Here is a 25,122-nt window from a genome sequence, read left to right as displayed (position 1 = left end):
ACATTGCTCTTTGTTTTTAAATTTCAACCAGTAAATAATATTACAATTCGCCCAAACAGGTTTTAATGTGGTTTCATAAAAAACACAACTTTAAACGAATTATAGATACCCATTTGGTTTTCTCCCTCCCTCTTCATGAAAGAAAATAAATATGGCGGTGAACAAGCACGTGGCCAGCATTTTACTGTACAAATGGTTCCCGTAGACTATGAACTGCCTCCATATTTCAACGTGTTAGCGATTTTCTAATACTCAAACACCCTTTATACATTCTCATATTTCGATTTTCTATAGGTGCATATATCTAGTGAGATATCAGTAAGAATCTCTAGCACCATGGTACCTATGAAGAATCATTCTTTGAGAGAAATTATAACATTAAAGCATTGTTTCTAGATGTATTGTTTAATTGCTAGTCAATTATATTCTACAAAACAGATTCCTTATGAATAATTAACAAATGTAACTATATATTACTAACTACTTCGAGCTAACAAATCACAAAACAAATAATTTAGTTCAATATCAAAAATATGTCATCTTAAGCGACCCTTGTACTTTGAAGATACCAGCAGAGAATCAAACTGCAATTTTTAAACTAATTCATATTATTTAGAATTGATAAAATTGGAAAGAATAATTAAGTACAATAAAAATGTTAAGGAAGAAAGTGAGTTGATGTAAGTGGACAAGGTCACAATAGCGGCCAACATTTTTTAAACTGAATATATTAGTAGGGTTAGGCCAAATATGTAGTAGATTTACTGTAAATAAGTGAGTATGTGACAAAATCCACTGAAATGTTCATTACAGGAGTTAGCATTGAGATAAGATGGAATAAATTTTAAAAGAATGACTATCTTTCTTTATCTATTACATAAAAAAACTTCTCAATGTAATCATGTTGCATCTCATCTTAAAGTGAATTGACTCTCAATGACTATGTACCAAGTACTATAGAGAGTAACCAGACCCCTAAAAATAGTTGAATAAATATGAAGACGATTATTAGCTATCTTTAATTCTAAACAATCTCTTCAGCTTCACATGCAGAGAGAGGCCTAATAACTTCACATTTTTCTTGTACCATTCCTTGTTGTATGCAATATGTGTCTTCCAGTTTTTGTCAAGGAAAGATTTGTAGAACACACTCATTTCATCTGCAGTCAGGTTTTGCTTGCCCTCTGGAAGATTCTTTTTTAAGTATTCCTCCCTTTCCTGAAACCATGACGATTATTATTTTAAATTATCATAACATTCCTCTTACGTGGATCAAATTAGGTAAGTATAAACTACGAATTGAAGTTTACCTGAAAAAATCGGGAATTGTGTCGAGTCCAAAACTCTTGATTCCAATCCTGTACCTCACTCCTCATTTCTCTATACCGTTTCTCTAACGCTGTTTCATCTTGTGGTTGCTTAAATATAACCTTTCTTAAGTTGGACACAGGGTCTGGTGGACCAACCATGTCAGATGATATCTTCTTTGGGTTTGGAGGCTGTACACTTTGAACCGACTTGGAATCTGAGAGAAACCGCATATGCCTTAATATATGACATAAACATGTTTGATGCTTTTGTGCAAGATATAATCTTTGCTGCAACATAATTTACAACAGTTTTATGTTATAAAATAAAATTTTACGATAAAAATTAACTCACGATGTTGGTGAATTTATTTGTTGCTTTATTAATGACAGATCAGCTGATTGACCGGTTTATCACTGTCACATCTACGTAATTGTCAAGTATACTAACACAAGACGTTTTTCTTTCGTCCAAACACGGAATAAAAACCCATAGAAGATTTTGAGAACTTCTTGCTACTCAAGACAAAAACCTTCATGATTTTACTCTGTCCAACTCTTTTTTGCTAGACCGGTAAAAAAGACCGTCTAAGCTTTCTTTTTTCCACGTTAATATATATTCACGGTGAAATTGAAATGGGCAACACTGAAGAAGTATTGTCAAAATGACGGCATGAAAAAGGTGTATTGTCACTGTCACTTATCTGTCAAAGTGGGTTGTCATATTTGGGAGAATTTTTTTTACTGCCTTGCCGACCGAATTATGTAAAAGTGTTTTCAAGATTGTGATATTCAATAAAGGTCGTTTTATCGCAAGATTTAGTCTACCCTTAGTTTACACCGAGCGCCAGCGTTATTTACATTTATAACAAAATGGGAAAGAAACAAGAACCCGTAGATGAGTTTGGTCTTAAATTGGACATGTGTCTAACCGATGGAATTATCAAATCTGGTAAGTATTCGGCAATAGACACTTGCTCTAAACAGGGCTAGGTAGTAGTAGTGTTTATTTTGTAATTCTTCCTATAAGAATGCCTTGTGGCAAAGTTTCCCTCCTAACAAAACTTCTCCATGAAGATTATAAGCATACTAGATCTCAATACTGTAAAATAAATATAAATAAAAATAATTTATTTCAGATTTGCATCCAAATAAAGGAAGTTTGTTTATAAATACCTGTATATAAATAGTAAAATTTACTCATTAATTTTTAAATCTTCACACACTTATAGCTTTTTTATGCAAAAGGTTGAATAATTTTTTATCTCTTTCCAGGTGGTGGTATATTGCTAGGTGCCTTATCATCAGTGTTGTTCCTAGGTAGACGGAGATGGCCTGTCATAGCTGGCATGGGAATGGGCCTCGGGATTGCATATGCCAATTGTGAGCTAAGCTTAAAAGATTTTAATGATAAAAAGAAGCCTAATGCAAGTTAAATCCCTGAGCCGACAGGTTGTTAAATTTTATTTTATCAGGTAAACATAGGTTTTTTAAGGTTTTTTTTTATTATCTAGGCTACAATTACTATGTCCATAACAGACCCTAGGTCTGAAGCATAGGAGAGGATGTTTCTCAGCAAGGGTAACAGGAACTCTTCTTTGTCGTCATAAAATAACATCGAATTTGCCCCTTCATACACTTAGAAGAGTGCAACTGTGTTCTATGCTAGTGTTCCTGAAGTGGAATAATTTAACATTATATGAACATACCTACTATCTGCCTATTCCTTGAGGCGAAAGAAGCGTGATTTTATGTATGTATAGGAACAAGTATATAGTTTTTTTGGCGAAAAGCAAATTATTTTGCTTTGTTATTTTTAATTTTAGCAGCTTCTACCGCACATGTTGCTGCCACATCCTGCATGCAAACAGCCAACAAACTAACTAGGATTAAATTTTTGTTACAGATAAGAAAATGGCTTTCACATAAGACAATGGATTCATGAGAACAGAAATCATGTGAAGATAAAATCGCATTTGTGCTCGTAGACACTTATTTAGAAAATATTGTAATTTTGTTTGTGTACAAATGATTATTTATCATAAATAATGTTGTTTATTTGATATTCTCTGTTTTCTATTTTTACCTGTGTTCCCATGAGAATGCTTGTCAGTCATTGGTCAGAGTACCACTCAAGACCTCTATGGTGAACATGGTCTTATTCCCTTAGAACACTTTTACGACAAGTTTTTTTTTACATACAGCCTTTCAGTTTTTTCAACACTGTTGGCTCTGTCTACCCAGCGAGGGGCATGACTATCTTAAGTTAAATATAGATTAAAAATGGAAAGAGATGGTCCTCTCCTAAATATCTGGTAACCACACGCCACAACATTTTATTGGACGTGACAAAAGATAAAACTTAAATGCTATCTGTATCTAATTTTTTTAAGACAACTTATGTTCGGTAAAAAATTAATAAAAGATAGATTAATATTTAGTCATTCATTTATTATAAAAATTTATACTGGAATTAAGACATAAAGGATAGATTCAATTCTTATAACAATTATGTAAAATAATTTAAACTATTTTTAGTATATAATAAAAGCATTTCTAACAACCCATATACAGACCAACACAGGAATAACAAAAATAATAGGTTAAAAATTACATACATACATATTACCTCGTCTACATCCCTTACGGGGTAGACAGGGTCAACAGTTTTGAAAAGACTGAAAGTGTGAAAAAATTACATTGATATTAAATTGTACTCTTATATAAAAGGAGTTTTCGAAAGGAATTATTTTTTTTTGCTTTAAACTTTTGTACGTTATGTCACGCTGAAGCAAGACAGACAAAAGGAATCTGGTAAGCGGGAAGTACGGTCAACTGGATATCAAGTTACCCTACATATATCTATGACGCGGTAAAGAGGCGAATTTGCAGTGAACTTGGGTAAGTCGATATACTGTTGACTGTACTTGTTTAGAATTGGCTCTTTCAATATTTCTTTCGTATTACATACATCATTCAATTTCCATGTTCTATTATATTGTGCTTTTCCGTTAAATTCGGAGATATTTATTAAGATAAGCCACATCGAATGACTCTGCATACATGTAGTCTTAAATGTCGCGAAATTAACCAAAAAATATTAGCAACTCCTTTGTATCAATCAAAAAGTACGAGTTAAATGTTAGGTTAGACAAAACATATCCTAGAAAATTTGTCTTTTAATAAATTTTGTTTAAAGAAATGCACAGATTTGACACATTGATGAAAAATAACAATGATATACCTTTGCTGTAAAATTTATTTAAAGATACAAATACACAAGTGGATAAACTACTCAAAATATTAGAAGCAATTCTAGAAGCATTCTCGTACTAATACAGCTGTCTTTTCTTTCTGTGGTCAGTTTTTTTTACAATGTTCTATCAACCACCTCTTCAATTTCAACTGTAGATCTAAACAATTCAATGCCAAATTTGTTTTAGGAAACAATAATCTTACGAGACAGTAGAGTATTTTCTAGCACGTATGTATAAATTGGCGTTGAAAACTTGTTAAAGTGCTTTAGATATCGCTGTGTGAAAATCTACTTTATAACAATCGACCAACCGAGTAATTTTTTAACATTTGACATTCAATACACCCAAAAACCTAATAAAAATAAAGAAATTTTATCAACCTTTGCTTGGCCATTAAAAATAAAATTTACACCTTTACATACCGTAAAAAATCTATTTCTCGTCGATTATAATAAATTAAAAGACAACACCGAAAGGCCCATGATAAGCTCATAACTTGGGTCGTGGATACGCCACAAACTATTTAACATACATCTGATAAAACAAAACACAATTTTGGCCTGTGCTGGAAATTAAAACTACCAAAGTGGCGTGATAACCTCAGCCAACCACTAAGCTCCACGTATTTCTTTAAAATTGTGAAAAAGCGCGATATAGGTCAAGGGGTCCACATTCGCGTACGTTGACAAGACATGTCGTCTCTCTCTTCCTTTTGGTTAACTTCGGAGTTGGAGAAAGAGATGACTATAAGATAATACGCCTTGCCAAATATTGTGAACCACACCGCGGGCCTACAGCATTTTCCAAAATTAAATTAGAACAACGTATCTTGATATTCGAACACAGTGAAGCTGGCGGTAAATATTCGTATGGTGCATTTTAAAAAGCGAAGCGAAGTAATTTGGTCTTTAATGACTTCGAGCCGCGTAGCTATGCTTGTGTAGGAACTCAGCGATACGGACTCGTCTGTACGCTTAAGCCAAACAACGTGCGACCGTACGTTTAGTACGAACGGAAGATTTTGTTTTTTTGCTGATCATGCAATCTGTCAATCATAAGCAGATTTGTTGTAGGTAAAATTGAGTTTATTGTCGTTACCAACAACAGTAAGTAACGCCAAAACTTCATTGTCAAACACATTATGAAAACTTAAGCGTACAGGGGAGTCTTAAACGCGATCGTGCAATTTAGATACAGGGTGAATTCAATCTATTAAATAAAAAAACACCACGACAAAACAATACAAATGTCATGGTAGAAAAATCCTAACACTAAAGGTTAATTGATGGCTTGTACCACACACCATATCAATCTACCTACCGGAAACCACTATAATATAGATATTATTTATATTTGGTAATATAATTTTATAATGACTAGCACAATAATACCCAACTTAATTACACGAAATAGGAACACTTAAACAATTTGTTCAACAGGTTAAAACATATCTAGATATATGTATAATAAATACACAAACAAGTTTAATACTAATTAATAAGATAAAAATATTAGACACAAAATACCACATAGTAGTAACATTATTTTAATTTTTCATGGATTTGACAGTTGGTGATTTTATATCAAATCCAAGGGAAAATTTATGGAAATAACATACCATTTTGGCGCACAAAATGGCTGCCGTTTATATGTCAAAATTGTGCCCCATCCATTTGAGTGTTGCTAGCTTTTAAGCCAAAATTTATTCACGATAATAATATTTCCCTTGAATCCAATGTAATATGGCACTCTCCTGATTGGAGGAAATCATATCACAATAACGATATTCATTACGAAACCTTAATAAAACCTGTGAAGCCTTGACTACTTACTTACAATGTAAGATTTAGAAAATTCCTTATTTATTTTATTATAATCTATGTAAAATTGAAATATAGAAAAAGAGTTTGCGACAAAATCAAAAGTGACGGCGATGCGGCAAGCAACTTTACATTATAAGCCGTTCGCACTTCCAAAGCTTATGAATCAAGATTAAAGAAAATCTAACCAAATTGCAATGACGATAAAGTTCATATTCCACAAATTTTACTGTCAACATTTTGTTGATGTATTAGTTCTTAAACCGTTGCAATAAAGACTATTTTCGTTTACACCTGATTGTTGGAGTTGATTTAATCTCTGCCTTAGTCTCCGGGTAAGAGGCGTGATTTTATTTTATATATGTTTATTTTTTACAATCTAAAAAGTGCAAAGACATAATACTGTCCCTAATAACTCGAATTACTTCTATTATTGTGTCTCAATGTTACGCTAATTTATACCTAAGCGTTATAAAACGTGTGAATTATTTTATATAAACGAACTCGTACACTTTGAATTGCGAGAATGTAACCAACCTTAAAATAACACGCACTTAAACAAACTTCAAGTGGGAAAAATCACCTTGAGACACTTTATCTAAGTAGTGTAATAAAGGAAAGAACGAAAAATTTGTCTCTCTTTCTTTCCAACTACATTAATTTGAAAGAGGTGGCAAGAAAAAAAAATGTAATTTTTATTTTCAATCAAATATTTTTAGTTTCGTGCCGGTTATTTATGTTGGTTATATTCTCACACCTATATTCTAAGATAAGTTATGCCACTCCCTACTCAGGCACTAATATTTAACTCAAATAAGGATAAAAGAGTTTTTAAGAGTTGAGATTATCAAGTTTCAAACAAATATCGAACTATTTTTTCCATAACGAGCGATTTCGCTTATCGATTAATAAATTAATCTTTAAACATAACAAGTGGAATCGAAAATTATTTTCGACATTGTTGCTTCAATTTATTTCTTCACAAACATGATTGCATATCGTACAATTCAAATATATTTTTCGTTTAACAACTAAATTACTTCCCTTTATAAAAATAACACTTCATAATATAACAGAAGACAACATACCTAAGTCCATATTGGTACACTGAACTGCATAACGATCTACTCAAATGTATTTAGTATTTTAGCAACAGTCCCCGAAAGATACATTTTACGTGACGGCGTTTGTACCCAACAAAAAAAATAACAAATGTAAATTTTTCTAGCCAAATCCGGAAGCCAAGTTTTAAATTACTTAATATTTTTTAAAATATAACTCGAAAACACCGTTTTAACTCTTAATACAATGGGCAGTATCATTTAAAACTATAAATATTTACATAAACAAATAGTTTTTAACACACCAGGCTTCAGCACTAAGGCATCAGGACCTATGCAAAGTCAGTTGTCATATTTTTGTTTTTTTTTTTCATTTGACGTAACCTTGAAGAAAAAACATTAATAACATTACTTCCATTGAATCTATAGAAAAGTATTTATAATAAGTAATAGGTATGCATAACATATTATATTAAAAAATACCACGCGATAGAAGTTACGGGTATCACGATGGTTACAAATACTATACATACATTTAGTCACGTGCATATCCCTCAAGGAGCGAATAGACTTGAAAGACTGAAAAGCCACGTTCAGCTGCTTGGCTAAATGATGGAATTACATTTACACCGAGTACATCCCAATAAATAATCTTTCAAAACAGTAATTCCAAATTGAGACAAACTAGAAATATAGTTTAAAAAAAATCGCCGAAATCGTGTTACTTCTCATATTAAAAAGAACCAGCACAAAAAACTACTCCCAACCAACAAAATTATTATCAAAATATCACTAGAAATTTCTAGATAACAAAAGTTCTCGTTACTTTACCGAATCCAAATCGAAATCCGAAAAAAAAAGCCTCCCAACCACATTACATTCCAAAACGTAACAATCTAGAAGTTTCTAGAAATGAAAAAAAGTTCTCTCACAATAAAGTCGAGTGGCCGTTCACTTGGTCGTCATGTCGGGCCAATAGTTGATGTAGTACCGGTGAGTGCTGCCTTCGAACAAACGGTCCAGCCAGTTCTCCAGGCCGTCTAGAAGGTTCTCTGAAAAATAGGAAAGAAAATGATTCGAAATGAATGAAAATTAGTTTAAAAGTTTGTAAAATATCTTTATTGTTAAGAAATTTACACAGTAACAAGAAATAAGTAGTAAATAATTATAAAAGAAACAAAACACTTGTGTCACAGTTCACAGTTGTTCTTTTTAAAATTACGAATTTTTATTCATTTCCAAAATCCTTTCTTAGCAGACGTTTTTCTAGTTAAAATCTACCTTTCTGTCGAATTTCATCTTATCGGCTCGGTAAGTTTTTTCATATTTCGCTTTTATATTATACTCGCTTCTACCCACAGTTTTGCCGGCGTGAATTTACCGCAACCTTGTTACAAAAAGCGACAAATTTAGCGCCACCTACAATGGAATACATGATTTTCGCAAATACCTCGGGAAACATAATTTTAACTGCAATGAATGTCCTTCTCTTGACTCTTAATTAATACGTGATATTTCAAGAAGCTTAATTCAGAGCATAACCCGTTAACACGAAACTAACAAACAAAAAACAATCACTTTGGCATTTGTAATATCAGTCGTGATGTTGGCAATACCTTGCAACAAGACGGGGGGCTCTGGCGCGTCGTCGCCGGAGGAGGAGGAGAGGTCGGTGTGGAACCCGATGAAGGCGCCCGCCTCGGGGTCCAGCGCGTGGCCCAGCGACCGGGTCATGCGGGACATGCGCTGGAAGAAAACTTTTTTTTAAAAAACTTACTACACTTCTTAAAATATAACTTGATACATATAATGTACGAGCGACAAAGGTAAGGAACATAATATAAACTCGTTTGGCGCAGGTGTTCGATTCTCGAATTTAAACCAAAAATTTCTTCGGGAGTTCCACAAGGATATAACTTTGACCCATCACTTTTTATTTCCTTATTCTTACGTTTTGAAGCTTAACCCACAAAGAATGATTAGCGTGGTCGATGCAAAAATACTTACAATGTGGATTTACAGCTAGCAAAGTGCACAGCTGCAGGCGTTAACTCTAAGCTCGACATCGCAACCATTCATATTGCGTTCAGAACGAATAAAAGACTCAATTCAATGTAGTATTTTACAACACTCGAGAAGTTTGGTAAAATACTACATTAAATTGTCTTAGGGCGTTCCACAAGGCCCTAACTTTGAGCCGTTACTATTAATATTCCGAAAATGAACACGAGAATGTAAGAACTCTTCTGGAGTTCCACAAGGGCATTACTTTGGCCCATTACAGTTTCTTTCCTTATTCTTACCTTGTGAGGTTTAGCACACTCGGGGTGCTTGGCGTGGTAGATGCAGAAGTACTTGCGATGTGGATTCAGAGCCAGCACAGTGCCCACACAGTTGCGAGCGTTGACCCTGAGCTCCGCGCCGCCCAGCGACAGCTGCAGCACGCGACGGAACCATTCTATATTCCGTTCTACCATCAGGTACGCGAATAGGAGAGTCTTGTTCCTGGATCGTGAAAACATTATTGAAAATTCGACATGAAATTGACTTACAATGTATTCTTTCGTCCACATTTCTATTCTAAGTTCGGATAATTGTGAAGATGACGTTATTGAAGAAAATGATGCAGTGCAGTTCGTTATCACTTCTTCTGCACTGTCGCTTTGACGCGGCAGTAAACTTAGTCTTAAGTCTTTTATTTGACGACAACCAATGTTGTGAAACCAAAAGATATTATATGACTTTATTATGTCATGTTTAAATGTCCCGTAAAAACGAATAAAAATTTATGAACATAAATTTTTATTTTACTTAAATTAATTTAAATTTTACTAACAATTCGTTCAGAAATACAATTTTTATAAGTCCTGATAAAGTATAAATTTAACCAAACCACAGTCATCAATTCGGTAACGTTCGAGTACTAACTGCGGATTTTTTTCGTCGGCTTTCTTCTAGGTGTAATTCTTTATTTAAATTTAAAACTAAGATTCAGTCCTCCTATCAAACATATATTTTATGTTTTTCGTTTTTTTTTTCTTGTTCTTTTTTTCCACATTTATGTAGTCGTAACCGGCTGTAATTGGGTTTCATGCTTGAATTAAATTTTGTGAGTGTATTTTTTAGAATGTTATCACGTAACCTGTTGTGGTGTCCCTAAATAAATAAATAAATAGGTAATGTCGTTTCTTTTCTCATCATATAATAGTTCGTTATTTAATTGCGTACTCACTTGCGATAAGGCCACACAATCTTGTGGAATTTGGACAAGAGCTGCACCCGGCTTTGCATGTCCACTAGGAGCACTATTGTCCGGCACCCTGGCTTAAGTAATCTGAAAAAAAAACCTTGAATTCTATGAACCATATAAATAAAATTGTAAATGAAGTTTGTACATATATTAAGTTTTGCAATACAAGATATATTGAAAGAAAAAAATTAAGAAACGAAATATTTCTAGAATTTTTTTCTGCCTGTTCACAGATAACGCGGTTTCAAGTTTTATTGCAAATACTTTGTAAAAAAATAATATAAATCGTTATATATGATTTTAAAATAGTGATATTAACAAAACAACAATTCCACGCCTGATTAATTCATAGGAAAATGTCAGTTGTTTTTAATAATTACACATTCACACATTAGTTTAACGTGACCTTTCAGTCTTGATACTATCTGATCTGTACACCAGTACAAGTATGAAGTAATTTTTTCTTTTATTTATTGTAACAATTTGACATAATATTTTATCATTTTATTAAGAATGAATTAATTGACTTAAGTGACTTATGTATAATTTTATAATAATTTGCATGCTATAATTAATAGCTGACCAGGAGGAAATATGTTTTGTTTTTACATCTTTTGTAAACCCTAGTCAGAAGCAAATAAATATTCTATGCTATTCTATTCTATTCACCTCGCTATAAATTTAGACGTGATACTTATGTGCAGAGAACATTACCTGACCAGCCCGTTATATTTTTCCGCCCTGAGTTCGTGTAATCTCATCTCGGGCGGCGGCTCGTTGTTATTCTTCTTATTATTGCTCTGTTTGCGACGCTCTTCTTTCTGACGCTGAATAGATTCTTCTTCTACGCGTCTGCGATAATAATATAAAATAAATGATGACAATGGATGATTAGATAATAAATATAAGAATTCAAGGAGCCGTGTGGCTCCCGGCACCAATACACAAAAGAATAGGACCACTTAATCTCTTTCCAATGGATGTCGTAAAAGTCGACAAAGGGATAGGCTTACAAACTTGGGATTCTTTTTTAGGCGATGGGTTAGCAACCTGTCACTATTTGAATCTCAATTCTATCATTGAGCCAAACAGCTGAACGTGGCCATCCAGTCTTTTTAAGACTATTGGCTCTGCCCACCCCGCAAGGGATATAGACGTGACCATATGTATGTAAGAATTGAATTGGTAGTGGGGCGATGTTATAAGCTGATAGGTTCAAATATTTTCACATTTAACAAAAATTAGACTTTTCCACAGTAACACGATGACCGCTTGCCATCAGCTCCACAGTGTCTCCTCGCCCTGAAGACGCAGGTACTGTATGGTATGTATACTCACACGAGGTACTGTATGAGGTACCCGGCGCACAGCACCAGCGCCACGGTGGCCAGCACGGACGCCAGCGAGACCGCGTGGTGCGTCTTCAGGGCGAGGAGACACTGTGGAGCTGATGGCAAGCGGTCACCGTGTATACTCACACGAGGTACTGTATGAGGTACCCGGCGCACAGCACCAGCGCCACGGTGGCCAGCACGGACGCCAGCGAGACCGCGTGGTGCGTCTTCAGGGCGAGGAGACACTGTGGAGCTGATGGCAAGCGGTCACCGTGTATACTCACACGAGGTACTGTATGAGGTACCCGGCGCACAGCACCAGCGCCACGGTGGCCAGCACGGACGCCAGCGAGACCGCGTGGTGCGTCTTCAGGGCGAGGAGACACTGTGGAGCTGATGGCAAGCGGTCACCGTGTATACTCACACGAGGTACTGTATGAGGTACCCGGCGCACAGCACCAGCGCCACGGTGGCCAGCACGGACGCCAGCGAGACCGCGTGGTGCGTCTTCAGGGCGAGGAGACACTGTGGAGCTGATGGCAAGCGGTCACCGTGTATACTCACACGAGGTACTGTATGAGGTACCCGGCGCACAGCACCAGCGCCACGGTGGCCAGCACGGACGCCAGCGAGACCGCGTGGTGCGTCTTCAGGGCGAGGAGACACTGTGGAGCTGATGGCAAGCGGTCACCGTGTATACTCACACGAGGTACTGTATGAGGTACCCGGCGCACAGCACCAGCGCCACGGTGGCCAGCACGGACGCCAGCGAGACCGCGTGGTGCGTCTTCAGGGCGAGGAGACACTGTGGAGCTGATGGCAAGCGGTCACCGTGTATACTCACACGAGGTACTGTATGAGGTACCCGGCGCACAGCACCAGCGCCACGGTGGCCAGCACGGACGCCAGCGAGACCGCGTGGTGCGTCTTCAGGGCGAGGAGACACTGTGGAGCTGATGGCAAGCGGTCACCGTGTATACTCACACGAGGTACTGTATGAGGTACCCGGCGCACAGCACCAGCGCCACGGTGGCCAGCACGGACGCCAGCGAGACCGCGTGGTGCGTCTTCAGGGCGAGGAGACACTGTGGAGCTGATGGCAAGCGGTCACCGTGTATACTCACACGAGGTACTGTATGAGGTACCCGGCGCACAGCACCAGCGCCACGGTGGCCAGCACGGACGCCAGCGAGACCGCGTGGTGCGTCTTCAGGGCGAGGAGACACTGTGGAGCTGATGGCAAGCGGTCACCGTGTATACTCACACGAGGTACTGTATGAGGTACCCGGCGCACAGCACCAGCGCCACGGTGGCCAGCACGGACGCCAGCGAGACCGCGTGGTGCGTCTTCAGGGCGAGGAGACACTGTGGAGCTGATGGCAAGCGGTCACCGTGTATACTCACACGAGGTACTGTATGAGGTACCCGGCGCACAGCACCAGCGCCACGGTGGCCAGCACGGACGCCAGCGAGACCGCGTGGTGCGTCTTCAGGGCGAGGAGACACTGTGGAGCTGATGGCAAGCGGTCACCGTGTATACTCACACGAGGTACTGTATGAGGTACCCGGCGCACAGCACCAGCGCCACGGTGGCCAGCACGGACGCCAGCGAGACCGCGTGGTGCGTCTTCAGGGCGAGGAGACACTGTGGAGCTGATGGCAAGCGGTCACCGTGTATACTCACACGAGGTACTGTATGAGGTACCCGGCGCACAGCACCAGCGCCACGGTGGCCAGCACGGACGCCAGCGAGACCGCGTGGTGCGTCTTCAGGGCGAGGAGACACTGTGGAGCTGATGGCAAGCGGTCACCGTGTATACTCACACGAGGTACTGTATGAGGTACCCGGCGCACAGCACCAGCGCCACGGTGGCCAGCACGGACGCCAGCGAGACCGCGTGGTGCGTCTTCAGGGCGAGCAGGGCTCGTTCCCACCACTCGCACAGCTTCACCACAGCCCGCCAGAGGGGGCCGTGTGCTGCCTCGTCGAGGAGCTCCTGTAATAGAAATAAATAACCAGTCACGGTAAAAACTTATATACAATTGAGATTCTTATTTATAGACAGACTTCATAATCAATGATTTGAAGATTCACTGTTTTATCGACTACAGTTAGCGCCATCTTTTAAATTCTTATTTCTTTTTTCAGGAAGGGTAGCTTTATCTTCCAAGCTAAAGCTTCCCTCCTTCCTTCCTTTCCTCCCTTTCATGGGTACTGTGAACAAAATCACTAGGCAGAGGTAGTAAAACGGAAAAACTAACCTGCACGTGAGTCTCGTACGCCATAACCTCAGTCGGCTTCAACAGCCTCTTGATGAGCTGTTCCAAAGCCCTCTTGGTCTCGTTCAGCTTGTGCTGGTACGCCAACAAGTCTGGCTGCGTGGACGCCGCGTCGGCCCAGCAGTGTGCGTGTGCGCAGGACGGCCACGTCTCGTTGAGCCACTCGTACTGGATCCTGGTCGCCTCCCGACGCCATATTATGACGATGCGGTGGTCCATTTTTGATGAGTCGCTGCCTGCAAATTGAACAATATATTTGTACATACATATAGTCACGTCTGTATCCCTTGCGGCACACACAGAACCGAAAGTCTTGAAAAGATTGAAAGGCCACGGTTCAGCTGTATGGCTTTCTGATGGAATTGAGTTTCAAATAGTGACTAGGTTGCTGACCTATCCTTTAGTCGCCATTAACAACACCCGTGAGAAAGAAATGGAGTGGTGCTTAAGGTCAAGTCTCAAAGTACTATATTTGTCACAGGCGACATCTTAAATGATTCTTAATGTTAATATATCATACCAGATCCATTAGCAAGTTCTTGTACAAAGTAAGTGTACACATAAGCATATTGCAGTTTACCCGGGGCGGTCCGGGCCATTGTTCAGAGTTCTTCTCCATACATGTCTTAAGGGTCTCTTTAAGTGCCATATTCGTCTCAAGCGACATCTTAACTGATTCTTATTATTAAATAGCTCGCGACTTCGTCCGCGTAGAATAATTATTTTCGGCATCATTGAAGCCCTCAAGGATGAATAATTTTCCCCGTTTTTTTCACATTTTTCATTATATCTTTGCTTCTTACAGTTGCAGCGTGATGGTATATAAGCCTAAAGCCTTCCTCGATAATAGTCTATTCAACGCAAAAATATTTTTTCAATTCCAACCAGTAGTTCCTGAGATTAGCGCGTTCAAACAAACAAACAAACTGTTCAGTTTTATAATATTAGTATAGATTTTACTAACCAGATCCATTAGCCAATGCTTGTACGAAGTAAGGCTGCTTGTGATTGTACACAAAGCGTATTGCAGTCTTTTCAGGGTGGTCCAGGCCGATCTTCAGAGTTCTTCTCAGTACATGTCTTAAGGGTCTCTTAAATTGACATATTCGTCTCAAACGATATCTTATTATTAATGTTGCTTACCAAGCTATACAAGGAGAGTGTGGAGGTAAAGGTCGGAGTGGGAAGACCTAGACGAACGTATCTTGATCAAATTAAGGACGTCCTGGTAAAGGGTCGGGTCAAAAGTACCCGAAACCGCCGAGCTTGCATGAAGAGAGTTATGAATGTGGATGAAGCGAAGGAAGTATGCAGAGATCGTGGCAAGTGGAAAGAGTCTCTGCCTACCCCTCCGGGAAAGAGGCGTGATTTTATGTATGTATGTTGCTTACCAGATCCATTAGCCAGTGCTTGTACGAAGTAAGGCTGCTTGTGAGTGTACACATAGGCGTACTGCAGCCTATCGGGCGCGGCGCGGGCCATCCTCCGCAGCTCGTCGCGCGCTGCGCCGGCGCCGGCGCCGCAGAGCAGCACGCAGCACAGCCTGCGGCGGTTGGCGCGCCACTCCACGGGGCACACTGTGTCGAACACACTCTGTGAAACATTATTAATTATAAATACACATACATACATACAAACATATCATCACGTCCATATCCCTTGCGAGGTAGACAGGGCCAACAGTCTTGAAAGACTAAATGGCCACGTTCAGCTATTTGGCTTAATGATAGAATTGAGATTCAAATAGTGACAAGTTGCTGGCACATCGCCTAAAAAATAATCCCAAGTTTGTAAGCCTATCCCTTAGTCGCCTTTTACGACATCCATGGGAAACAGATGGAGTGGTCCTATTCTTTTTTGTATTGGTGCCGGGAAACACACGGCATTAAGTATTATTATTATACATCTAATATATTTAAATGAGCAATTCTTGTATATATATAATCAGGATCTCGGAAACGGCTCCAACGATTTTCATGAAAGTTACAGATTAGGGGCTTTTCGGCTCAAGGAATCGATTTATCAAGGTCCTAGGTTCGAGAAAAGCTCGGTTCCCAAGATATATAAACATTTTAAAAACCGCGTTTAAAAAACAATATCAGCGCCATCTCTGGTAGACCGAGCAAAGCTCGGTCAACCGGGTACTATACTTTAAACACACTAGCAGCCTATTAAGCTGATAGGTGTGAATTTTGATGCTTGTAGATTTTTAAAGTTTGTCTAGCCGATTATTTATAAATAATATATAATATTCTATCATTAAGCCAAACAGCTGTACGTGACCTATCAGTCTTTTCAAGACTGCGGGCTGTGTCTACCCTGCAAGGGATTTTGAGGTGTTTATATGTATTTATAAATAATACAGGTAATAACGCGCAAGTAAAGTACTTTGTCGGACGTTATTTATAAATAGTAAAATGCGACCCTTAAGTTTAAAATCATTAATTAATTTAGATTTCAGTTTTACTTTAATTAGTTGACACGTCAATCACTTCCTTTAAATTACACGCTGATGATATAATACAACTTTGAGCGTAGCACTTTTTTATCAAAGAAATGCCCCACCTAGTTTGTAGTGTCACAGATATGACTTAAACAGCTTACAAACGTAATCAACCAATGTTGTGAAACCAAACGATATGACAATTATTATTAAGTGACATAAAGTGTTCCATAATCTTGTATATAAAATTCTCGTGTCACAATGTTTGTCTCCGTACACCTCCGAAACTTTACCGATTTTAACCAAATTTTGCATGCATATTCAGTAGGTCTGAGAATCGGCCAACATCTATTTTTCATACCCCTTAGTGTTAGGGGTTACCCACCCTTAACTAGAAATTACTTAAAACAATATTTATATGGCAAAACAACGTTTGCCGGGACAGCTAGTAATTAATAAAAATGTTTGACGGCCTCTGTGGCGCAGCGGTAATAGTATAGTAATCCTGGCCAGGGCATGATGAGAACAGAACTTTTTCTGATTGGCCTGGGTCTTGGATGTTTATCTATCTAAGTATTTATTATAAAAATAGTATCGTTGAGTTAGTATCTCGTAAAAAATGTCTCGAACTTACTTTGAGGCTAACTCAATCTGTGTAATTTGTCCCGTAAAAAAAAAAAAGACGTCCACACAGCACAATACCTGCTCAGACAGCCTGGGCAGCGTCAGCATCTGATTGGCCGATATGAGCTGGCGCAGCGTCTGATCAATCTCCACACTGCACAATACCTGCTCAGACATCCTCGGCAGCGTCAGCATCTGATTGGCCGATATGAGCTGGCGCAGCGTCTGATCAATCTCCACACAGCACAATACCTGCTCAGACAGCCTCGGCAGCGTCAGCATCTGACTGGCCGATATGAGCTGGCGCAGCGTCTGATCAATCTCCACACTGCACAATACCTGCTCAGACAGCCTCGGCAGCGTCAGCATCTGATTGGCCGATATGAGCTGGCGCAGCGTCTGATCAATCTCCACACTGCACAATACCTGCTCAGACAGCCTCGGCAGCGTCAGCATCTGATTGGCCGATATGAGCTGGCGCAGCGTCTGATCAATCTCCACACTGCACAATACCTGCTCAGACATCCTCGGCAGCGTCAGCATCTGATTGGCCGATATGAGCTGGCGCAGCGTCTGCTCAATCTCCACACAGCACAATACCTGCTCAGACAGCCTGGGCAGCGTCAGCATCTGATTGGCCGATATGAGCTGGCGCAGCGTCTGATCAATCTCCACACAGCACAATACCTGCTCAGACAGCCTGGGCAGCGTCAGCATCTGATTGGCCGATATGAGCTGGCGCAGCGTCTGATCAATCTCCACACAGCACAATACCTGCTCAGACAGCCTGGGCAGCGTCAGCATCTGATTGGCCGATATGAGCTGGCGCAGCGTCTGATCAATCACCACACTGCACAATACCTGCTCAGACAGCCTGGGCAGCGTCAGCATCTGATTGGCCGATATGAGCTGGCGCAGCGTCTGCTCAATCTCCACACAGCACAATACCTGCTCAGACAGCCTGGGCAGCGTCAGCATCTGATTGGCCGATATGAGCTGGCGCAGCGTCTGCTCAATCTCCACACAGCACAATACCTGCTCAGACAGCCTCGGCAGCGTCAGCATCTGATTGGCCGATATGAGCTGGCGCAGCGTCTGATCAATCTCCACACAGCACAATACCTGCTCAGACAGCCTGGGCAGCGTCAGCATCTGATTGGCCGATATGAGCTGGCGCAGCGTCTGATCAATCTCCACACAGCACAATACCTGCTCAGACAGCCTGGGCAGCGTCAGCATCTGATTGGCCGATATGAGCTGGCGCAGCGTCTGCTCAATCTCCACACAGCACAATACCTGCTCAGACAGCCTGGGCAGCGTCAGCATCTGATTGGCCGATATGAGCTGGCGCAGCGTCTGCTCAATCTCCACACAGCACAATACCTGCTCAGACAGCCTGGGCAGCGTCAGCATCTGATTGGCCGATATGAGCTGGCGCAGCGTCTGCGTGGGGATCTCGCCGGTGCTGACCGTGGCGCAGGGCTCCGCGCTGTCCTCCTTCAGCAGCACCATGGTGTCGGTGTGGCGCTGCACGCCGAAGCGGCCGCGCGCGTGCTGCGTGCCGCGCGCGGTCATGTCGACAAAACTGTTGGGGAGATATTAATAAATGTCAATTGTACAAGGGAAACATACATACATACATATTGTCACCCGCTGCGTGTCGCGCGCCGTCATGTCGGCGAAATTGTTGGGGAGATATTATAAATTATGTCAATTGTACAAGGGAAACATCTACACTAATATTATAAACCTGAAGAGTTTGTTTGTTTGAACGCGTTAATCTCAGGAACTTCTGGTTCGAATTGAAAAATTCTTTTTGCGTCGAATAGACCTTTTATCGAGGAAGGCTTTGGGCTATATAAAATCACGCTGCAACTATAAGGAGCGAAGAAATAATCGACCCTTGAGGGCTTCAATGATGCCAAAAATAACTATTCCACGCGGACGGAGTCGCGGGCATAGCTAGTGTGTAACATAATTGTTTTTTTTTTTATTTTAGACCGACTTCGTTAAAAAAGTTGAGTTATAATTTATGTTCGCCAATTTAGTTTGGTAAGCTTTGTAGTGGCAAGTGGAAAGAGGTAGTCTCTGCCTACCCCTCCGGGAAAGAGGCGTGATTTTATGTATGTAGGTACGTATGTAAGCGTTTTAGTCAAAACTGATAATTTTCTTCGAAGTTATAAAATATTCATTGTGAATTAACATACAAAATTGACACGAAACGAAAGATAAGTTCCAAAAAATGTAAACAAAACGCAACATGAGAGAGAAATGGTCATCGGCGTCAAATGGCATCAGCTGTGGCTAATCCGCCATGTTGTTGCTTAAGCCCCTAACAAGCGTCCGATGCTTTTTAATTTGACAGCAATTTAAGAGACTGTTTAAGAAGAATTTTTAACTCTATAAAAATTCTTTTATGTTTACGAATACGATTTTTCTTAAGTAAGACTTAAAAGAGTGTCTTAAAATTTAAGTCATGTTTACAAATAAGGCTGTAATTGATTTACAAATAAAGTAATTTCTTGAGTAAGTTCCATTCAGAGTGTGATTTTATACACTATTTTTATACAGTAAAATTTTAGGTTAAACCACAGAAAAGGATCTTATGCCAGGCCACATAGTAATCTAAATATATACCACATAAAATCACACATAAAAATCTGTGTGTTCTGTAAAGATCTTGACATTGCCGTTTAGCCTTTTGTTTTCGCAAAGAAAGTCACGTCCTACATACATCCGTCTACATACCTTAGAAACACAATACTCACCCAAATGCCACTCTATTCCTATAATGGAACGCTGTGATCAGGTATCTCAGCCGTATGTTCGGTCGCTCTTCAAAGATCAGCGCTTTCACCTTGTTGTCTTCGAAATCAGAGACGAAAGACTCTACATTTCCATCGTTTATGGGCCGCACCATCTTGTATGGGAACTTCCAGCGGATGAATTCTGTAAGGAATAGAGTTGCTTTGATGACTGGTCAATGTAATTACAGACGTTCCGAAGCTCACGCCAAAATGAGAGAAAAACGTGGTTACAGAGAACAGATAGCAGTTCCTCTACTAATCTTGACCTTAAGAGAAGCTTGTATACAAAATATTCCAGTAGGATAATAGGTAAAGGTCTCAACTTAAGGTCTCAACACACAAGTTGCAAAAGACCTTTTGTAATTCCTATAGATGCATATTCCTTTAGACATGGCTTGCAAGGCCCGCCTCGTGTCTCTCATGTAAGTACGATCGCCATGGTAACGCCAAGCGGCTGCAAGAATTCTACAAAGTTACTGAGTTTTGCTCAAATTGTCAAAGCCACACAGTTATCGACGAGGGCAAAAATCTACTCCGAATAAGTGGACGTGAACGACTTATCTATATATATAAAAGCGAAAAACACTCACTTAGGAATCACGAAATTTCGAAATCTACTGTGCCAATAAAGATGAAATTTTGCAGGAAGGTAGCTTTTAATTAGGAGGGATCCGCTAAGAAAGGATTTTTGGAAATTCTATTCCTAAGGGGGTGAAATAGGGGTTGCAACTTTGTATGAAACTTCGTCATTTTTAGGGTTGGACACATTAGATTTAAATTCACGGTTTATTGGATTTTGAAAATTGCACTCCTATAGGGGTGAAATAGGGGTGGTAAGTTTGTATGAAACTTTGTCATTTTTAATGTTGGACACATGAAATGATATTTTGTTTAGTAAAAAATTCGAATACAGTATCTAATAAGATTTTAAAAATTGCATTCCTATCGCGGTGAAATAGGGGTTGTAAATTTGTATGAAATTTCGTCAATTTTAACGTTGGGCACATGACATTTTAGAGTTTAATTTTGGTTACTATGAAATAATCATTAAAACATTGGATTTTGAAAACTGCATCTCATGGGCGAAAAATAAGGGTTAGAAGTTTGTATGAAACTTCGTTTTTTGATGGGTGTCGAAGTGCGAGAAGTCTTAAATATTGGTTAGTAAAAAATACGTATCAGTTGCAGAAAGCAGGATGGCACTAAATAGGATGGGACAGGATAGGACTGGACGGGGCAGGACGGGACACAACAGGTTGGGACAGGACGGAACAGAACGAAAAGAGACGGGACAAGACGGGAGAAGCCATATGAATTAAAAAAAAAGATATAAACTGAAAACAGTCCCGCACGATAAGGGATTAAAAAGTGGGTGAAATTTTATGGCGTATCCTTATAATCTAAAATACATTTGCGCGGGCGAAGCCGCGGGCAAAAGCTAGTCTACTATAAGACTCACCCAAAATCTTCGGCAAAAATTTAACTTTCTCCGTGACAGTACAACCAAAAGTATATCTATACGACAACTTACCCAAAATCTTTGGCATAGACGACAGCCCCTCCTTATACACGTACACATGTTTGTCCAGCACCAGCGTCAAACACGGCACGCCGTGTACGCCGACGCGGCGCGCGAGCCCCGCCTCGTGCCCCGCGTGCACGGTCGCCATGGTGACGCCGAGCGGCTGCAGGGCGTCCACGAGGCGCCGCCACGCGGCCGCCGAGCGAACGCAGTCGAAACACCAGTCCGTGTAGAAGAGGACCACGGCGGGCGTGTGGACGCTCTTCTCGATTATATTGTTTTCGAAATGCCTGCGGATTTATTGCAAAAGTCAATGAAGAGCATAGACATTTCATATATTTGTTATAAAGACCTAAAATTGAAGCATACATTAGAATTATTATGACACTGTTTTTGTAAATGTAGTATGTAACTGCTGTTGGTTTAACTAAATAAATAACTACCCTATTAGACTTTTGTATAATGACTGAAAGAATGGAAAGAAATTAAAAGAAGCAACATGCTTATTGGCCACAAACCAGAGAGAAACGACTTTAAATTTATTTTTTATAAAAAAAATATACAGCCCTCAATTTTGTTGCTAAAAAATGCATGCATGCCAGCTAGCAAAGTTCAAACCTTTTAATTGGTCTAAACTTGAAAAAGAAAATTAAAAATAATAATTACATACATACATACATATGGTCACGTCTATATCCCTTGCGAGGTAGACAGAGCCAACAGTATAGAAAAGACTGAACTGAATTCAAATAGTGACAAGTTGCTTACCCAACGCCTAAAAAAGAATCCCAAGTTTGTAAGCCTATCCCTTAGTCGCCTTTTACGACATCCATGGGAAAGAGATGGAGTGGTCCTATTCTTTTTTTGTATTGATGCCGGGAACCACACGGCACATAATAATTATTTAATGTTACCAAGGTTAAATAAGGTTACCAAGGAGCAGAGTCCAGGTTTTATTTCCACATATGAAAATCAACTTATATAAAACAAAAAAAATATATTTACCTGGCAGTGACAGACAGCTTATGGAAAAGCGTGATGTCCTGATCTTGAGTCCGGAAGTGAGTTCCAAAGAATTCCTCAAATGGATCATTGCTGAAACATTTGTAATATTATGGTACACTGCCAAAAGTGTGATTCATTTGTACACAATGAATAACATTTCTAGAAACAGTTAAAGCAAATTCACTATCTATGTGACAGTTCTGTGTTAGTCTTTATGCATAGAAAGGTCTTGGAAAGGTCATAAGAAAAATGTCTTGATCATAAAAAATGATAAATTGAAATAATAAAAAAGATCATAATACTCCACAGAGAACAACAAAACAATACACAGTCCTTGAATTGCAAATTGTTCTTTTAAAATGTACCAATTTGGATCTATCCATCCATCCATCCATCTATGCACTTATTTATCCATGGTCAATTCCTGACTCAGGAACTAACTTCATAGACTAGTTCCTCAGTCAAGGATTGGGACACGCAATTGGTTAACAATCTTAACAAATTTATTCAAATCTTAAAAATAAAAACTGGTAGAAAAATTGGGTGGTGCAATAACTAAACCAGGTTAATTAAGAACAACTAGCTATCATCCCTAGCTCTGTCAGTGTTGAACTAAAAGTAAATGTTCTTATGAAAAAAAAATCTTACATTTTCATACAAACAGAAAGCATTTTTTTTATTTGTATGCTACTTTTGATATAGAATATATAATGAATGGATATAGATTTAGAAGTCAAGACCACATTTGCAAATGTGAGCTGTACTTCTAGTTATTGGCTTAGGAAGCCATACGATCATTCCTGCAAAGTTTGCTATGCTTATTGAAATATTTAAAATTCAATTTGAATTGAAAATTTGCATTAATGCACTCTTGAAAAAACTGTTTTGACAAAATTCCAATGGGAAATTATAAAAAAATATACATGTATTCCATGGCTTTAGAACTTGTGTGCACAAAAACTGTACCTATTGTAACTATATTCAAGAAATAAATGATTATAAAAACATACATAAAATCATGCCTCTTTTCCGGAGGGGTAGGCATGGACTATGTCTTTCCACTTGCCACGATCTCTGCATACTTCCTTCGCTTCATCCACATTCATAACTCTCTTCATGCAAGCTCGGCGGTTTCGGGTACTTTTGACCTTTTTTTAAATGATTATAATTAATTTTAAAAAATTACACCCACCTGAATCTAGCATACTGGCTGTAATCATGCCTCTGCTTGTACATGTGTTCATCCTCATTGGTGATGCCGTACAGATCATACGCCTGTCTCCGTTCCGTATCTGACAGCAATTCATATGCCTGTTTGATCTCTACGAAGCGGGACTCAGCATTTGGAACCTTCTTTTTATCTGGATGCCTGTGGGATTAATTAGTTTTTTTTATTAAAAAAAAAATATAAAAGAAACTGAGCAATTCATGTAATAATAATAATAGTTGTTTACTGGAATTCATTGATTGGTTGAAACAATTTTTATTTTTACTCAATAATTATATGAAAATTTTGTATTCCATTAAGAAGAAAACTGAGCCCAATTAAAACTACAGATATGAAATGAGTATATGTATAATCATAGGACTGCAAAAAGTTATTTTGTCATATTAACTCATAAAATGCAGTGGAAATAACTATATTTAAGATCAATTATGTACATTATACAGAAGATAATACATAATTCTAAAAATGTAATTATCAAGGCAAACCCTTATAACCAAACACGTACCATTCCTTAGCTAGCTGCTTGTAAGCTTTCCTTATTTCAGGAAGTGAAGCTTTACGATGAACACCAAGTATTTGGTAAGGATCGCCAATCTTTTGGGCTGCTACCAAATTGCAGAATACCACCAGGAACACCACCGACAGCAACCTCCCCTTCCAGCCATTGAATTTCCATTGCATATTATTCAAATTGCTTGAAGATTTCGTATGTAAGATATCCGCACTATTCATAGAAGGGCTTCCCTGCCGAAGCCTTGAATTGGACCGGTCGATAAAACATATGTAATACTAAAAATCAACAAAACATACAAGACTTTAACTTTACCAGTCATCCGTTTAAAATAGATGGCCGGATTAGATAGGTATTGGAAATTTTGAAGAAATAATACTCCCCGTATGAAAATAAAAACGTCAACGGCAGCCGCAGAGCGACGAGCTATTATATTGCCAACTCTTAAATAGATGTCGACAAGGTTCTATATCAATAAAATTGATAGAATACATTAACATATGTACGTGAATTTTTAGTTTTAATTTTGACGACATACCTATGTTTTATATTCATTGAAAATATGAAGAGAAATTAAAAAAATATATATGATACAACTTTTTAAAATGATACCATATCGGTAATTACATATAAAAGGTAGTAGCTAGTCAAATGAGATTCATGATGCGAAAGA

General features: G+C 39.0%; 3 protein-coding genes across 3 annotated transcripts; 1 reads left to right on the top strand and 2 right to left on the bottom strand.

The window, feature by feature from the left end:
• Positions 1-385: 385 nt before the first annotated feature.
• Positions 386-1,719, bottom strand: LOC106142282 (COA8 family protein CG14806, mitochondrial). The gene is made up of 2 exons (XM_013343993.2): positions 1,311-1,719; positions 386-1,218 (listed from the first exon to the last, which is right to left on the bottom strand). The coding sequence occupies exons 1-2, from the start codon at positions 1,605-1,607 to the stop codon at positions 1,009-1,011; spliced, it is 507 nt and encodes a 168-aa protein (XP_013199447.1). The 5' UTR covers positions 1,608-1,719; the 3' UTR covers positions 386-1,008.
• Positions 1,720-2,018: 299 nt separating this feature from the next.
• On the top strand, positions 2,019-2,787 carry LOC132901791 (MICOS complex subunit MIC10-like). The gene is made up of 2 exons (XM_060944370.1): positions 2,019-2,259; positions 2,583-2,787. Exons 1-2 carry the CDS (start codon positions 2,181-2,183, stop codon positions 2,741-2,743), a joined length of 240 nt encoding a protein of 79 aa, XP_060800353.1. The 5' UTR covers positions 2,019-2,180; the 3' UTR covers positions 2,744-2,787.
• Positions 2,788-3,705: 918 nt separating this feature from the next.
• Positions 3,706-24,950, bottom strand: LOC106142283 (dnaJ homolog subfamily C member 16). Its single transcript, XM_060944373.1, has 15 exons — positions 24,444-24,950; positions 23,903-24,079; positions 22,711-22,800; positions 21,715-21,995; positions 20,145-20,325; positions 18,760-18,961; positions 15,701-15,902; positions 14,292-14,545; positions 13,854-14,026; positions 11,410-11,547; positions 10,678-10,779; positions 9,749-9,950; positions 9,062-9,191; positions 8,378-8,497; positions 3,706-7,829 (listed from the first exon to the last, which is right to left on the bottom strand). The coding sequence occupies exons 1-14, from the start codon at positions 24,668-24,670 to the stop codon at positions 8,397-8,399; spliced, it is 2,460 nt and encodes an 819-aa protein (XP_060800356.1). The 5' UTR covers positions 24,671-24,950; the 3' UTR covers positions 3,706-7,829; positions 8,378-8,396.
• Positions 24,951-25,122: the final 172 nt, after the last annotated feature.

This window comes from Amyelois transitella, chromosome 5, assembly GCF_032362555.1.
Source record: "Amyelois transitella isolate CPQ chromosome 5, ilAmyTran1.1, whole genome shotgun sequence".
In the NCBI taxonomy this organism is placed as follows: Eukaryota; Metazoa; Arthropoda; class Insecta; order Lepidoptera; family Pyralidae; genus Amyelois; species Amyelois transitella.
This window is presented reverse-complemented; position numbering and strand designations above follow the sequence as displayed.

Bases quoted from the DNA above. Each gene is read 5' to 3' on its own strand.
- LOC106142283 (XM_060944373.1), bottom strand. From the start codon at position 24,670: ATGAATAGTGCGGATATCTTACATACGAAATCTTCAAGCAATTTGAAT. The intron at 24,080-24,443 runs GTACGTGTTTGG...TTAATCCCACAG, and splicing joins AAGCAGCTAGCTAAGGAATG to GCATCCAGATAAAAAGAAGG. The intron at 9,192-9,748 runs GTAAGAATAAGG...GTTTTCTTCCAG, and splicing joins AGTGTGCTAAACCTCACAAG to CGCATGTCCCGCATGACCCG.
- LOC132901791 (XM_060944370.1), top strand. From the start codon at position 2,181: ATGGGAAAGAAACAAGAACCCGTAGATGAGTTTGGTCTTAAATTGGAC. The intron at 2,260-2,582 runs GTAAGTATTCGG...ATCTCTTTCCAG, and splicing joins CGATGGAATTATCAAATCTG to GTGGTGGTATATTGCTAGGT.
- LOC106142282 (XM_013343993.2), bottom strand. From the start codon at position 1,607: ATGTTGCAGCAAAGATTATATCTTGCACAAAAGCATCAAACATGTTTA. The intron at 1,219-1,310 runs GTAAACTTCAAT...TCATGGTTTCAG, and splicing joins ACAATTCCCGATTTTTTCAG to GAAAGGGAGGAATACTTAAA.